Here is a 17,562-nt window from a genome sequence, read left to right as displayed (position 1 = left end):
TACATCGCATTGACAGGACAATATTTAACCGAAAATTTAGAATTTAAAACGATTTTATTAGGCTGCTGCCATTTTTCTGGAAACCATAATTTAGAAAAGATCGCTTTTGAAATTAGTGAAATTATTTCACTAATTTCAAATTTCAGTTTCTAAAAAAACACATTTCAAAAAAAGTACCTTATCTTTTGAAAGGCTTTTAAAGTATCAATTACAACATAACAAAGTTCCCAAACGGCCAATCCAAGACGTAAAAACTAGGTAGAACTTCACCTATTACATGTTAAAAAGAATGACCGAGTTAGAAGAGGTAATCCGTTCCACTTTTGTATTAGTTAATACAGACTTAGACTTGGACCAAATCTAAAGAATGAAGACTGGATTATTTGTTTTCAATTTTCCCAAATTTTACGGCCTTAAGAAATAACAAGTACAATGAGTGGCCAAAAATACTTGAAGGGTAGTTCAGTGATTGTTATGGTACGCTGCCTTCAAGAATCTTGCAATAAAATTTTAGCAAACGGTAACCTTACATCCATAGTATCCGACGTAGTACAATTACTAATATCGGGTTTAGCAAAAAGTATTGTAAATGTGAACACATGTTCAAAATCTGGTTTTAATTTTAAATAAAAGAAGAACACGGTTAACAAGAAGTAAAGTAGAAAAACTTACGTTTTTAAATGTCAATTTAGACGATTCACGATTTAATAATAACGTGTAATGTAAATGTAAGTACGATTTACTATTTGTATTGTTTAGTTTATTTTTCAAGTTATAATAAATATATCCTTGATTAGTTTCTTTCATTTCAATAAATATACACATAAACGATAATAGCCATTATGTTTGTTTATGTAGGTACTCTCTTACTTGAAACTACTGTTAAACAATCATAGTTATTGTTTACGAAAATCGGTTTAGTTGCGTTAAGAGCGTAGGCGCAAAATTTCAGGCCAATGCTTTTTAAATGTATTCATTTTTTTCGAATCCTGAGAAAACTAACAAATATTTTTGAAAAATTTAAACGCAGAATGAAAGGTGACATTATTGCCGAGGGCCGAAATAAACAAAAAGTTTTTTTGAATGAGATACTGAAAATTCAAAATCACACTAAATTTTCTCTTTTTTAGCCCCTGTAACTTATTAAAATAAACATTATAGAAGTTTTCAGAGACTTTTGGCCCTCGGTAATAATGTATTCTTTCATTCTGCGTTTAAATTTTTCAAAAATATTTATTAGTTTTCTCAGGATTCGAAAAAAAAAGAATGCCCACCTCTACTCGTTCGTTACCTGCTGTGTTCTACTTTGATTCGGTGCTTTAACTACGCGACATGAGACGTTGCCAAATAATTTCGTATGAAGGTTTTTTATTGTGGTTTGATATTTCAATTTATTATTTTTATTGCGAATAAGGCACAACGTGACTTTAAAATAAGCTTATTTTGATGTTTAGATTTCCAATTCGGAAATCGTACTTAAAATAAGAAACATTAATAAATTTTATTTACATAAAACGATTTCCGAAGTGGAAATCAAAATGTTAAATTAAACTTATTGAAAAGAAAAATTGTGGCAAATTTAAAATAAAAAACAGTAAGCTGCCATTTAAATCAATTCGGCCAAATTTGATTATCTTAGAATGTTGTTAAAATGCTAAAAAGACAACAGGTCAAATAAAACCAATAAGTTTGGCAATGTTGAACTTCTCCTCTTTTCTTAGTTCCACTAATGCTATTTCGACGATATAATGGGCTGACCTAATATACCTCTCTCTTTTTAAATAGGTGTTTCTCACTCCATCTCACGTAAGATACATACCGACCATAAAGTTTTAACCTACACTGTATGTCAATAAATTGTGTTTTTTCTTGATATTTGAGTATTATTTCCAATTAGCTTCTATGATTCTAAATGCAATGAAGAAAGAAAATATAAAACACAAATATCCCTGAGAGATTAATTTATAAAATTTAATTTCTTAAAATTTTTCTGTGATAAGTAAAATAGATAAAAATTTAAAAATTACAGTAAAACACTTATCACTGCGCCCAATATATATATATATATATATATATATATATATATATATATATATATATATATATATATATATATATATATATATATATATATATATATATATATATATATACCAATGGATTTTAGAATATTTACCTATCGGTGCGTAACTATGCGGAGTACACCCCTGAACATATTTTCAATCAGCGTATCAAAAACGCAAGTACCGACCCTGTGTAATGCGATTAACAACTTACAATCGAAGGTTTTTCGTCCGGATCTTTTTATTTTTATAGTAGTCATTCACACTTTTCCTCTTTTTCGGATATCTAGATAAACTCCTTTCCTGGTTAACAATTCAATAAACAACTTATTCGAATAATATAAACGACAAGCGGAGTCGTGCAATCTCTTTCTCCGAACCCTTAAAAAGCTTACTTCGGTTATGGAAAACCCGGAACAATTTTAAACCAGCTGCAGCTCTTTATTGAAAGAAAAACAATATCTTTTTTATCGACGTCAGGACAAGTCAGTGCAAAAAATTGTCATTATTTTAATAATTTTAAGACCAGGCTTAAAATTAGGTTGTATGAATAGACTTAAAAATTTTACATTTATTTTAAAATATATCCATAGACCATTTATTGTATAGACAACTTGATATTGATATACCAATTTTGAATAAAACTATAGCAGGAAAATATCGGCTCTTAAGTTAAAGTGTATTTTAGAGTAGGAGTTAAATCAGAGGATCTGTAAGTTAGATTATATTACATCAATAATAATTATCAGTAATAACAAAATATCCATTTTACAACAAAAGAAAACCACGGAAGTATTTTAAATACAAACAAGAATTTCTTATCTTTTTTGTTTTTACACCGGCTTAATTGCCTTGTTTATTTTTGATACAGGACCGCATTCAGATCTAATGACTAGTTTTAACGTTTATTTAAATGGATAATAGTAATTCCCAATTAGCTCAAGAAATGGGCTGTATTTCACCACCAACACCTAAAAAAGTACTCATCAGTAACCAGTCCTCTTAATTTTCCATCCAGCAAGCAAGCTATTGTATTCAGTTCATTGGAAGATGTAAAATTAGATTAAATAAGATTACCTTGTATCACTGGGACCAGTTATGTCTTAAAATTATATAATGTTCTCTTCAGGTATAGCTAATAATAGTATTTGTATTTATTTATCTAAAGAAGAATTAGTTGACAAATTTATCAATATTCATCAAGGAAAAATCCTAGTAAACAATCAAATAATACATGGAAGAAGAAGATGGAAAAATATTAATTGCTTGCCGTAATCCTCGCTGTATACAGAATTTATTGGTTTCTTGTTCAGATAGTCTTACGCTAGCTGTGGCATTTTGGTACATATATTTAATTATGTTAGTCTAGCGATGATCTATTCGGCATTCTGTTAATGCTTTTAACATTTTCTGATTCCTTATGGTATCGAATGCTTTCTCGTAGTCGACAAATATCAGTGCCAATGGTTTGTTGTATTCTGCAGACTTCTCTATTAGGTTCTTTATTACTAGTAAGTGGTCGTTAGTGCTGTATCCCGATCTAAATCCAGCTTGTTCTCTAGGCCGATAGAAGTATAATTTAGTGTCCAGTATTTTTTTGATAATTTTTGTGAAAAGTTTATGTATGTGTGAAAGCAAACTGATAGGATGGTAGTTTTTTTTTAAATCTGTTATGTCTCCTTGCTTGTGAAATAAAGTAATGACTGCATTATTCCATTGAGAAGGAGTTTTTCCTTGGTAGATGCATTCGGTGAAAAGCTTGGCCAAAGCCTGGGTAATTTTATTTCCATCTAGTTTGAGCAAGAAATCGAAAATGAAGATATATAAAACAATAATTCGACCGACTATAATGTATGCTGTCGAAACCCTTAGCATGACAAAAAAACAAGAGGAAGACCTTAGAATACTAGAAAGGAAAATACTAAGAGCAATATAAGGACCAATAAAAATTAATGAAAACCAATATAGACAAAGAACGAATCATGAACTACTAAACGAAATTAAAGAGGATATAGTTTGTAAAATAAAACAGCAAAAGGCAAAATGGCTAGGATATAATATGGAGATCAGGACCATCTACGACAATATTTTCAATATTGGAATGGATACCAGCTAGTAAAAGAAGACGTGGAAGACCAAGATCTACATGGCTACAAGAAGTAACAAATGATCTCAACAGGGCGGGCGTACGGCAATGGAGAGAAAAAACCAGAAATAGGAAACAGTGGAGAAAAATAACAGGAAAAATTAAATAAAGAAAATGAGGACTGATCTACCTCGTAACATAGATCTAGAGAGCTTAAGCTGCGTAACCCCGTGTGGGGTGTTTGGCCACAATATATAATATATATATATATATATATATATATATATATATATATATATATATCTCGAGTAGGAGTAGTTTGATCGCTTCGATCACTACTTCGTTATCGCCAGGTTATTTGCTATTTTTCATTTTTAAAAGTGCCGTTTTGATTTCGTATAGAGTTATTTCTGGCATTAATTCTGATCCCCTGTTTGTGATTTTGGGCAGGGGCTGATCTTGCCTTTCGGTCGGCGCTCTCATACATTTTGCGATAAAAGGATTCGACAACCTCAAGGATTTTGGTTCTATCACTAGTGATGTTTCCATCTTTGTTTTTTATTTTGTACATATTTTTGTTTTTTATGTTGTTCGTATTTCGCCTCAAAACTTTTAAACTTTTGTTTGTAACGTTATAAACGTCACATCTTTATTAATTTATATTTAGATAATTATTTTATTTTAATTTCTTTATTAATTTATTAATTCCTTTACCTTCAGTTTCGTTTTTACCATTTTTTCTTCAAAAAAGTAGTTGGCGCCCTCTTTCTCTTTCTTTCCGGTAGAATAAATATTTGCCTTCTCTCTCTCTGTCCGGTAGACTAAATATTCTGTTCTATGTTGACAGAAGAGCTAATTCCATTATAGGCATACGTCCTATGTCATCTGTGTTAACTTCATTTTAGTCTCCCTACTTTCTGTCAATCAACTTTTCTAACGTAGTGGGATTATTTTTTGTCTATAATTAAAATTTATAAAAGAAGGTAGGAATTACTATAAGCTTCATTTTATGTTCTGCAGAATTCTCTTGGGTTTATTGGCTGTATAGAAGATTTTATTGGCTTTATGGGATATTTCTGAATATTGTATGGAATAACTGCAGCTGTTAGGAAGACCTAACTGGGAGGCCACACAAGTATAATATGGAATAACTGCAGCTCTCAGGAGGACCTAACCACCTAATTGGGAGGCCACACATATTTAATAGCAAGCAGTTCATCGATGCCATAAGTATCGCTCAAATTTATTTACTGTAAAGCAGTGGCAGGGTTGTTTTTTGCTACTTAAATATTATTTTTTATGTAAAATAAATATGATTAGTTAAGTAATTGCTATCAGCTAGGGGTTCATGGTTTAATTCATAGTTTAAGACAAGACGAATTTACACTTGAGAGACTGAGCTAGGCGAAACATAGACGATAAGCTCCCATGGTTGATTGAGGTATTATTTTTATAATAGTATTTCAATTATCTTTGGTAGTCTTATCGTTACATGTTTTCTTGAATTATCTTAGTTATTTTTCTTGTATTGTTTTCTCTTACGTGTTTTCGGATTGACCGATGGATATCTTTATTTAATTTCTGCATTGTTGTGTAGTTAGAGCTGTATTCCAATTCCATGTAATATTCTAGAAACACAACTATAGAAACTAGGTGTCAAACTTATGTCACCCATATCACTTCTTAGAATTGGCACATCTCGTCCCTAATTTCAATAGGTACTAAGTTTCCGTAGACGGGTATATATTTCACCTTTAGTCAACCTAATACTTCGTGAATCCATGTTAATTTGCCATGACAATACAAACTATACAATTTTTATGTCTTTAAATCAACACTCTAGTTATATTTGTAAAAATATTCACCATATTACCTCAAAGTGTCCTCAAAAAAATAATAACTCCACTTCAATATTAAAAACACAGTAACTACAGCAGACATTATGACTGACGTAAAACAACATTCAGCTCAAATCCATTCATAATCAAATTATGTTGTAGAAGACACTCAATCTAAACAACACACAAATAAAGATGTAGATGTAAATAAACCAAGGCCAGAAACCGATAATCTGCCTACAGATAAAGGTATAAACTAAAAAAAATTTATTTAAAATCCTTTATAACAGGTATATAATTAAAATACCCAATCGAGCTATATCACAAAACGTTTTCGGAATCTGTATTTCATCATCAGTGTTTCCTAAAAGTATATAACCACTTTAATTAAAGAGAACGTCAAATTTAAATTTTGACCAAGGTTAATACAAAATGTGGTTAATACTGAATAGGTGTACCTACATGTTTTGAGCCACTAAATATTTGGGTAACAACCCATTAAATGTTATTAGTTTAAATTTAGATTACATTATTCGATCTTATATGTTAAGATGTTAAAGTTACCAGTGGAATTGATAAAATGGCAACGTATGATTCTACATGAGGTTGCTTGTCCTGCGACAAAGTGTCTACGAGGAATTGTTGATAGCAACTTATCGAAATGACAATATTGACATGTTAGGATGGAAGTCGGAACAAAGCAGTCAGTGTAACTTAAGGTATATGTTACAGTTACATCCATCGACTGGAAACCATTCCACTTTCTCATTTAAAATACAAAAAAGAATTTAACATTCTCAGACAAATAGCAGTCAATAATGGATATGATCACAAAATCATCAATAAACTGATACATAGAAGACGTCTTAAAACTCTGCAGGAGACTGCATTCCCCAGAGACCTTACCACCAAACCCAATTACGTTTCACTTCCATACCATCACGAGAGTCTTTCTGGAGATATTCGAAATCTCATCAAACGTTCGGTTGAAAACATCCACGTTTCTTTTAAAGTACCCAATATTTTGAGTCAGTATATATCTAATTCCAAAGACCCTATCAATTATATGAACCGTAGTGGTGTTTATACACTAAAATGTTCAGATTGTGATGCCACCTACATAGGAAGAACATGGAGATCATTGTCTTCACGCTCTATAGAGCACACAAAAAGAGGAAACACTCCCACTTTCTCTCAACATTTAAAGAACGTAACCACACTCTCAATATCCCAGAAGACGTATCACTTATTTATAATATCCTCCAAAAAAACTTTCTCATACTAAACTTAAACGAAGACCTTGAAATTATTAAAGAAAAACAGAGAAGTCCAAATTGTGTTAATCGCTATGTCTCATTAAATCGAGACTTCCTTCCGCTCCATCGCCAACTATTCTCATAACCCACATCCTCAATTTACTTCTACAATAGAATTTACATTTATCATTCTACTCTTGTCACTTATTCATCTTCCTTAGTCCACTCCAAACCTCTTTTTCAATACATCAAACTCTCCGTCTTTCCCCACTTTTTTCTTTTAGGAATCTAAACTTCAAGTCTGACCCCTATGCCCAATGTTCCCTATGCTCCTTTTCGACACAACTGAATTCAGAGCAGATTTTTCTACTTCCCCCTCTTAAACCATTCACCATCATACATCTTCACCTACATATCCACATATTCAGATAAATTCATGATCCATCTAAAGTCTAGCCACACATTTGAATCCTCGCTTATAAACCACAAATTCTTAGTAACATAGTATTAAATCAATAAATCTTTTTGACCACCCCCTACATCAATTAATATAATTACACACCACTTAACTTTTCACTCGGTAAGAACATACATAATTCACAATATACAGCAACCACCACATATCTGCTTAACTAGATCATCACCTTTTCATTCCTTTTTATACCACATCTTATTTTACTTATCCACATATTTCCCTCAGGGTTTGGTTTCGGATCTCTGGAAAACTGAGCCTCTTGTTAAAGTGTTTTCTCTTCTCACAACAATATTATAACATCACATATTTTCAGTTAAATTTAACAGAGCCACCTACAACCCATCTACTTGCAGTTTTTACATCTTGTCAATACACACCCTAAGTCTACTAACTTTATCTATCCACCTTAAGCTCACCAACTTATAACTTATCCTTTTTTTTTATATTTCTCAGGTACCAAATGTTGCTTTTTAACATCTAGGACCTTTTCTTCTTAAGGTATAAGTTGAGTGATGCGTGAACAATACATTACAAAACCTTGTTTCAGCCATCAATTTTCTGTTTGTCTTATATATTCGTTAACACACAAAAACATCCAACCAACTTTATTCTTTAACACTGAATCAGTTATTTATGTTCATGGACTTGTAACTTAAAAATTTTTATATTTACCAGGTATAGTCGCCTCGTATTTCGGTGAGACTGTGTAAAAATATATTTATCTGTAATATAAGCAGACAATAAAAAATAAAATAAAAGTACTCTACCAGGAGTAGTTATTAACTGCAAAATTATCAATGACTAAGATGTATAATAATACAAAGTTTTAATATTCTCATCGATATTTACATTTAGATGAGCCTGGTAAAATATGTACAGTCGCTCAGATAAAGTTATCATCGATGCATTCTTTGCGTAAGATAACAATTTTTGCCTGAGCAACCGAAACCATAAACTAGTTTATCCCAATAAATTTCGTTTCGACCGTCCAGTGGTTTACAATTGGGTAGGCAGGTATAATATTTTATATTATTTTAAACTTTATTTTTAAACGAAATATTGTTTATTTGGATGAAACCTGGTATGGTATTCATGACACCGCGAAAAAAGTTGGACGAATAATAACAAAAAGTGTTCTAATTCATTACCGCCCAATAAAGGACAGAATTATAATTTTACACTGCGGTGTAGAAAATAGATGCATCGACGATTTATTATTAATATCTGTAAAAAAAATAAAGACGTGAATCTAGATTATTATGAGGATAGGAGGGTTCAATTTGTGAATCATGGTTTGAAAAATCTATATATATATATATATATATATATATATATATATATATACATATATATCGCACAAGAAGTTCGAGCGTCAATTATAATGCTTTCAGCTATCAATATGATGGAAATGAAGTATAAAAAAAGTTCAACTCAGGAACCATAGATGTAAACGTTTAATGTTTTTTTTTTTAAGAAAAAAACAGAAGTTAGTTTTTATAAAACTAACTTCTGCAGCTGAAGAGCCAGCGGAACCCTCTAATCAATTGGAATATCTTTACAAAGCCGTGTAGTAAAATGTAAGCGACATTTTCAATACCTCTCTGATGATACCATCCAAACATATGCTGAAACATGTTTATGAAGAATTGTGTTCTAAATTGTCTAAATCAGAAGCAATTGTAGAAACATGTTTATCAGAGTGTCCAAAGCAATCTGCTACAAGACTATAGGAGAAACATCTTACCTACATGACAGGACAGAGAATTATAATTTTACACTGCGGTGGAGAAAATAGATGGATCGATGATGTATTACTAATACCTACAAAAAAATATTAAAGGAACCTCTTCTTCCGAGATTACCTAAATATAGTGTGATTATCATGGACAACGTATCATATTATTCAAGATTAATGAGAAAATTCCAAATATTACTTGAAACAAATTACAAATTCAAGAATTTGTTTGAGAAAGATTTGTACTTTGAAGCATCATATAGTAAAAAGGAATTGTTGGAGGTTGTTGACAGTAGACAGTACCAGAAGGAATATGTTGTTGATAACTGTACTCGCAGTAATCGGCATACCGTGCTTGGTATGCCCAGTATTACAATTACTTCCTCCTTACTATTGTAAATTGAACCCAATAGAGTTAATATGGACACAACTTAAAGGTAATAGAAGAAGAAGAAACGTGGCTCCTAAATTTTTGTCTACTGCTCTCCAGTTAATTAGAAGAGAAGTCACAAAGATCACAGCAACCAACTGGAAAAGTGTAATCAAACATGTAATCGCAGTGGAAAATGACTATGTTAAATATTTACCAGCATTAACCAAATGAACTATAAATATAGAAGATACAACTGATACTAGTGATAACAGTGATTATGAGTAGATTATTAAGTTCTTATTTCCAACTAGGTGTTAGTTGAAACCTTTATTTTTATTGTAATTGTACAAATTCTCGTTTTGCTTATATATCTTTGAAAATAGAGTACAAATACACTTCATGATAGAACAAAAACATACAACATAATTTAATTTAAAATAATCAAAGTACAGGTTAGGTTATTATAAAATACCTGCTAGATATATAAAAAAGATGTTCATAAAAGTTTTAGACCTATTACCCATTTTTAAATTATTGAGATACTAAGTCTTCTCTCACACGGTGTCAAACCAAAGTTGTTAACAGAATACGCTGTATATAATTTAAAAAATTAATTCTTTATTTTTTTTATTACAATAACTAAGTTATCAGGGATAAAATGTGATCATAAGTTTTAAAACTTATGAGCAGTTGTGTTATTAAAACGTTTGTATACTAAAATACTTGTACATAAAAAATTTATTTAATTGTATGTGATAATTACTTTTATTAACAATTTTTTATAGGTATTGTTATTTTACAATAAGTTCTATTTAGCCGAGTCGATTAGTGTTATCACTTCCTAGATATATCACAGAAGTTAACAACACCAATATTTTTTATTTAAACTTTATAGAAAATGAAACTTTTTCTTAAATAAAAATAAAAACTTTTATTTAATTAAAAATTAGATATCTACGCTACTGTTCAATAAAGTAGTGGTAACTCTAACAGTGTTGCCATTTTAGTAGTATTTTACTCCTCTGGTTCCTATAAATTTTCTCACGAAATTACGTGTCGACTATACCAAATGTTGCTTTTTAACATAGAGGGCCTTCCATGCTTAAGTTATAAGTTAGGTACTACATGAACATTGCATTACAAACAAAAATATTTTATTCTATTTACATTTCATCTCAATAGCACTTTCAAATACATCATTTACTATTTAACTCCTTAACAATAAAGTTTAAAGAACCCAACTTCCCACATATGTCTATTTATCCATTTTCTAGGTACCAAATGTTGCAAAACATAAATGACCTTTTGTTAAAATTTTTAGTTTACAACCACTTAATTTAGACTTATGTATAGTTGGTTGCCTATCAGTACACAAAAAATTTTTGTGTACTGATAGGCAACCAACATAGGCATTACAAAATAATTGACAGATTACACCTTGTCAATTAGTATAGATAAGTATGGATACTTCCAGGAATTTAAAATCAAAATACAAAAGGCTCGGATGAATTTTTACATAATAAGTAAGGTTGGTGAGGAGCTACGTTTTCTCGACTTGTTTTATGGAATGAAGGTTGGACCTTGACTGCGACATCAATGAAAAAACTTGAAACATTTCAGTTGTGGGTTATAGAGGAATTCTGAAAGTATCGTGGATAGAACACGTCACAAACAAAAAGCTTCTGAGAATGACGAATAAAGGAAATTTGAAATCCAATCAAAACAAGAAAATTGGATACCTCGGAAATAATATACGTGGTGGGAGATACACCTGGCTTCGACTGATTATGCAGGGCAAGATCTAAGGAAAAAGAAGCATAGGGAGACGTGGAATATCATGGCTGCGCAATATGAGAGAATGGTACGAATATACAGGGTAAGTCATAACTATTGGGACATAGACTAAGGACAGGTTAATTGCACCAAAATATGGCTATTGGGCCAAATATGACTTAATAAAATGTTGCTGAGAAAAAAGATACAGGGTGTTAAAGTTAATTTTTGTTTTTCGTTTTTTGCTAATAGTTTCCCTGTATATTTATAAATTGCTATCAAAATTGGCACAGAGGCATAATCTTAGACAAGAAATAGTATTTTATTTACAATTTTACGTTTTGTCATAGAGGGCGCCACGTGGATCATTCCTAATGATCAAATCGAGTCTAAACTTTTTCTGATGAAACTTTTTAGTAATTTTTATTAGAAAATATGACGTAAACATCATTTTTACGTAAAATTGGTACTCTTGTTTAAACATGATATTTTCAACCGTTTTCGATAAAAACGCAGTCGAACTGCTTAGAGTCTTAAAAAAGGATTTCAAATATTATTTCATTTATGAAAAGTATGCTTTGGACTGTCAGATAATTGTTGTTGGTAAATGTCATTTGTTCAGAGTACATTATTTTTGATGTGACAGTGTAGTGTAATGTTGCATTTTTTTAAAGTAATCATTACTTTTTTTGATTGAAATTCCTCGTCACAATCATTTTACTAATGAAGAAATGCGATTTAAATAATTATTGGGACATAGACTAAGGACAGGTTATTTGGACCAAAATATGGCTATTGGGCCAAATATGCCTTAATCAAATGTTGCTGAGAAAAAAGATATAGGGTGTTAAAGTTAATTTTTGTTTTTCGTTTTTTGCTAATAGTTTCCCTGTATATTTATAAATTGGTACAGAGGCGTAATCTTAGACAAGAAATAGTTTTTTTTTACAATTCCACTATCAAATACCAAACTAATAAACAAAGTTGCAACTAACGTAAGGTTTCCGCTTTGACGATAAATCAAAACTAAACACACTTTAACTTAAAAGAACTCTCAAAAACTCAAACTAAATGTTCTACAAGGTCTCCTCCGATTTCTATGCCTTTTCTAATTCTTTTTATAAAGGATTTTCGGACGTTAAAAAAATATTATTCTGTCCCCTTATAAGTCAGCTGCATTTTGAATGTATCTCCAAAGTTCGTCTCGTGTATTAATTTCATTGACATAAACTAAGGACTTCATATGTCCCCAAAAATAAAAATCTAGCGGGTTGTACTCAGGACTTCTTGGTTGCCATTGAAAATCACTGCCTCTGCCAATCCATCGTTGAGGAAATACGTCATTAAGATGATTTCTAACAGCTAATGAAAAATGAGGTGGCGCTCCATCCTGCATAAACCACATTTTTTTTCTTACATCCAGTGACAGATCATCTAAAATATCACTAAGAGTATTTTTCAAAAAGAATAAATAAGAATCTCCATTTAAATTTGTAGGAAGAACATAAGGCCCTAGTAGTTGGTCGCCTATAATGCCACACCAAATATTCAATTTAAACTCATGCTGAAAATGTCTAGCTTTAATAGCATGCGGGTTTTCTTCTTCCCAATAATGACTATTTCGCCAATTAAAAACCCCTCGTCTGGTAAAAGTTGCTTCGTCGGTGAACATAATATACTTAATAAAGTGACTGTCATTGCGATATTTATTCAGAATACGTTGACAAAACTGTAACCGTCGTGGAAGATCTGTTGGAAGTAAATTTTGAACAGGAGTGAAGTGATAAGGATGGAGGTTCTCTTTTTTTAGAATTCTAACAATAGACGACTGACTTACTCCTGTTGCTGCTGATAGATGTCGTGAACTTATTTCAGGATTTTCATCTACTCGAACCAAAAGTTCATCTTCTTGATTAGGTGTGATTTGTTTCGGTCGACCACCCCGATTTTTAGTGTGAAATGACCCAGTTTCACCTAAACTACGATATAATCTTGCAAAAGTTTTGTGATTTGGTTGCCTTCTGTTTGCGTATAACATTCCATACCTTCTGGCTGCCGAGCGACCGCAAAAATTTTTTTGTGCGTATACGCAAATCATATCTCGCATTTCTTCATTAGTAAAATGATTGTGATGAGGCATTTCAATCAAAAAAAGTAATGGTAACTTTAAAAAAATGCAACATTACACTACACTGTCACATTAAAAATAATTTACTCTGAACAAATGACATTTACCAACAACAATTATCTGACAGTCCAAAGCATACTTTTCATAAATGAAATAATATTTGAAATCCTTTTTTAAGACTCTAAGCAGATCGACTGCATTTTTATCGAAAATGGTTGAAATTATCATGTTTAATTTTACGTAAAAATGATGTTTACGTCATATTTTCTAATAAAAATTACTAAAAAGTTTCATGAGAAAAAGTTTAGACTCAATTTGATCATTAGGAATAATCCATGTGGCGCCCTCTATGACAAAACGTAAAATTGTAAATAAAATACTATTTCTTGTCTAAGAATATGCCTCTGTGGCAATTTTAATAGCAATTTATAAATATACAGGGAAACTATTATCAAAAAACGAAAAACAAAAATTACCTTTAACACCCTGTATCTTTTTTCTCAGCAACATTTTATTAAGGCATATTTGGCCCAATAGCCATATTTTGGTCCAAATAACCTGTTCTTAGTCCGAATAATTATGATTTCCAACACTCGTCGCAAAGATGGCACTTAGGGAGAAGGTAGATAATATTATGTAATTTCTCTTCCTTTATTTAATATGTCGGATCTATGTTTGAAAAAATATTAAAAGTGTACATAACTGTGATATAAGAAATATTTATTTAACAAATGTCTAAACAATATTGTATACTTACCGTATAATCTAATATTGCCTTCGGCATCCCCTATGGAATTTTTTGATATACATTTATATCCACCCAGGTCAGCCTTATGAAATCTTCGTATAATAAGTTTCATTTGTACGCTGTAGTATGAATTGTTGATTTCTGTCATGTAGTATTTGTCGTTTGAAATAATCATTTCACCTAAAGAAAAACATGTGTTATACATTTGTAAATAGCAGATATAGTTTTGAGTAAATGTTCTAAAATTGTGTCTTTGTGGTATCCGGTGACACCGAGAAGAACTTTCTAATATTCTAAACATAGAGGCTATTTATTAATTGGTAAACGGCATAAGAATGAAATACAGTCAACTCCCATTTATCCGCGAGCGAATTATCCGCGACTCTGTAGAAGCTTTATTTATATTAATGAAAACATATTATTTTATAAACTAGATCTATGCATTATCATTATGAATTAAAGACGATTTTGGTAGGATAGATAGCCCAAGTTCGTAACATGGTTTCACCCATATCAGGTTCAATATTTGCTGTAAAAGCATTTGACGTGTTGCGACTAGAAGTAAATTTTGATGCATCATTTGGTTGTTGCCTTGTTTTAAGCAATGCCATGGGATAAAGAGGATATGACTTCATGAAGAGAAGATCAGCGGTGACCAACAGGGAGCTGAGGAATTTAAAAGCGAGTTCGAAGAGTTCCTTTCTTCAAATGATCTGAGCTACGATCAAATTTATAACTCAGACGAATTGGGCCTTTTGTGGAAATGCCTTCCAACTCAGACGCTAGCTTTTGCAAGTGAAGGTAAAGCAAGAGACCATAAATTCAGCAAAGAACGGATCACGATTATGTCTTGCAGTAGCTATGAGTGGTTGTTGTGACAACAATCAAATTGTTGATTGACAACGCCCTCTCATATTCTAAAACGCATATTCTTAAGTCTGCTGACGAAAAAATATTTGCCAAATTTTTGTCCCCAAATAGAACTGCGTTAGTTCAACCTATGGTCCAAGGCGTCATTGGGTCTATGAAGAGAAACTACAGAACAAAGTTACTTCGCTCAAACATTAAAGAAAGATATGGCTTAAAAGAGTTTTGCAAGTCATTCACTATTACTTGCTCTCTTCAGGCGTGGATATAAATCAACCATGGACTACCTTATAACTAACAAAAACATTCAACCTTCCAGAATGATCTATATGAGATAACTTAGCTCAGTAACCACAACAACAAATCACAATATGGTAATAGTGATAACAGGAAGCCAGATACAACTTAGAAGATATGCAAAATCGAAAGTGTAGAGAAATTAATTATAGAAGCTCTTTCCGAAAAAACGACAAAATAACTTTACAAACAGAGACTATCACAGTAAATAAAAAAATAGAAGAAGGATCATATTAGGAAACATAAATGCTCAAATGGACAATGAAGAATTTTTCTTAGGAACCATTGGTAAACATTCACTCCACCAAAAAAACCAATGAAAATGGAGAATCATTTATCAACTTTGCCAGTAGAAAAAACATGATTATAAGCTCGACCTTTTTCCTACATCGCCACATACACAAAGCGACGTTATAGCGGATTCTTCTTCTTCTTCTTCTTCATCTAGCCATTCACGTCCACATCTGAACATAAGCCTCTTCAAGTCTTCCTTTCCATTGTTTTTTATTGTACGCTACTTGTAGCCAATTTTTCCCGGCAGTCCTTTTCAGATCATCTGTCCATCTCATAGGAGGTCTGCCTCTGGGTCTTTTGTGTTGGTATGGTCTCCAGGTTAAAATTGATCTGTGCCATTTGTTTAGATCGCTCCTAGCTACATGTCCAGAGTATTCCCATTTCAACTTTAATGATTTTTGCACCACATCGGTGACTTTGGTTTTCTGTCTTATCCATGTGTTTGTTTTCTTGTCCTTAAGTGATATACCTAGCATTACTCTTTCCATCGCGTGTTGAGTGACTCTAAGTATATTCATATTCTTTTTTGTGATTGTCCATGTTTGTGCCGCATAAGTTAATATCGGAATAATGCATGCATCAAAAACTTTAGATCTAGGATGTAATTGAATTTGTTGATTTCTGAGTATATAGTTCAGTTTACCGAATGCTGCCCAAGCTAACTTTCTTCTTCTTTTTATTTCTTCAGTTTGAATTTCTTTATTTAGTATTATTTTTTGTCCTAAGTATATATATTCTTCAACTTTTTCTATAACTTTATCGTTTATTATTGTCACGGTGTCTTCGGAGTGCATGACTTTTGTTTTGTTTAAATTCATTTTCAGTCCTATTTTAGAAGATTCGGTATGTAGTTCTAAAAGCATGGTTTGCATTTCTTGTAGGTCAGTAGCTATCAGGATTATGTCATCTGCAAATCGTAGATTACTGAGGTAGCGGCCATTGATGTTTATTCCCTTATATTTCCAATTTAGGTTTTTAAAAACGTCCTCCAAAACTAAGGTGAACAGTTTGGGTGATAAAGTATCTCCCTGTTTGACTCCCCTGTTTAATGGTACAGAGTTCGTGTGTTCATTTTCATTTAGGTAGTATGTAGCTGTAGCTTGGTTCATAGTTTCTTTTATTAAGTTAATATATCTGCTGTCTATTCTACAATTTTGCATTGCGTTTATTACGGCCGTGTGTTCTATGGTATCGAAAGCTTTTTCGTAGTCTACAAATACTAGGAAAACTGTAAACTTGTATTCGTTACATTTTTCTATTATTATTTTTGTGGTTAACAGGTGATCGGAAGTTGAATAGCCTTTTCTAAAACCTGCCTGTTCATATGGTTGGTATTCGTCTAATTTCCTTGTTAGTCGAGTAGTTATGACTTTGGTGAGTATTTTAAACAGGTGTGACAGTAGGCTGATGGGTCTGTAGTTTTCCAATTTTCGACTATCACCTTTCTTGTGTAATAAGATTACTTTAGAGTTGTTCCAGCTCTTAGGGACTTTGCCCTGATGTAAACAACTGTCCACAAGCTTAGTTACAATTGCAATTAGTTCCTTACCTCCTACTATCATATCTGTGGTAATACTATCTTCTATAAGATAGTATAGCGGATAGTAGTAGAAGATAGTATAGCGGATT

General features: G+C 31.7%; 1 protein-coding gene across 1 annotated transcript in view; it reads right to left on the bottom strand.

Annotated features, from left to right (window-relative positions):
• Nucleotides 1-17,562, bottom strand: part of LOC140452340 (lachesin-like) — a 985,903-nt gene that overhangs the window by 58,120 nt on the left and 910,221 nt on the right. Inside the window, exon 7 of the mRNA XM_072546526.1 lies at nucleotides 14,485-14,655. Coding sequence (XP_072402627.1) covers nucleotides 14,485-14,655 — 171 coding nt within the window. The remainder of the gene's footprint in view (nucleotides 1-14,484; nucleotides 14,656-17,562) is intronic.

The sequence above is a fragment of the Diabrotica undecimpunctata genome, chromosome 10 (genome assembly GCF_040954645.1).
Source record: "Diabrotica undecimpunctata isolate CICGRU chromosome 10, icDiaUnde3, whole genome shotgun sequence".
NCBI lineage: Eukaryota > Metazoa > Arthropoda > Insecta > Coleoptera > Chrysomelidae > Diabrotica > Diabrotica undecimpunctata.
Note: the sequence above shows the minus strand (reverse complement) of the source record. Positions and strands in the feature narration are given on the sequence as shown.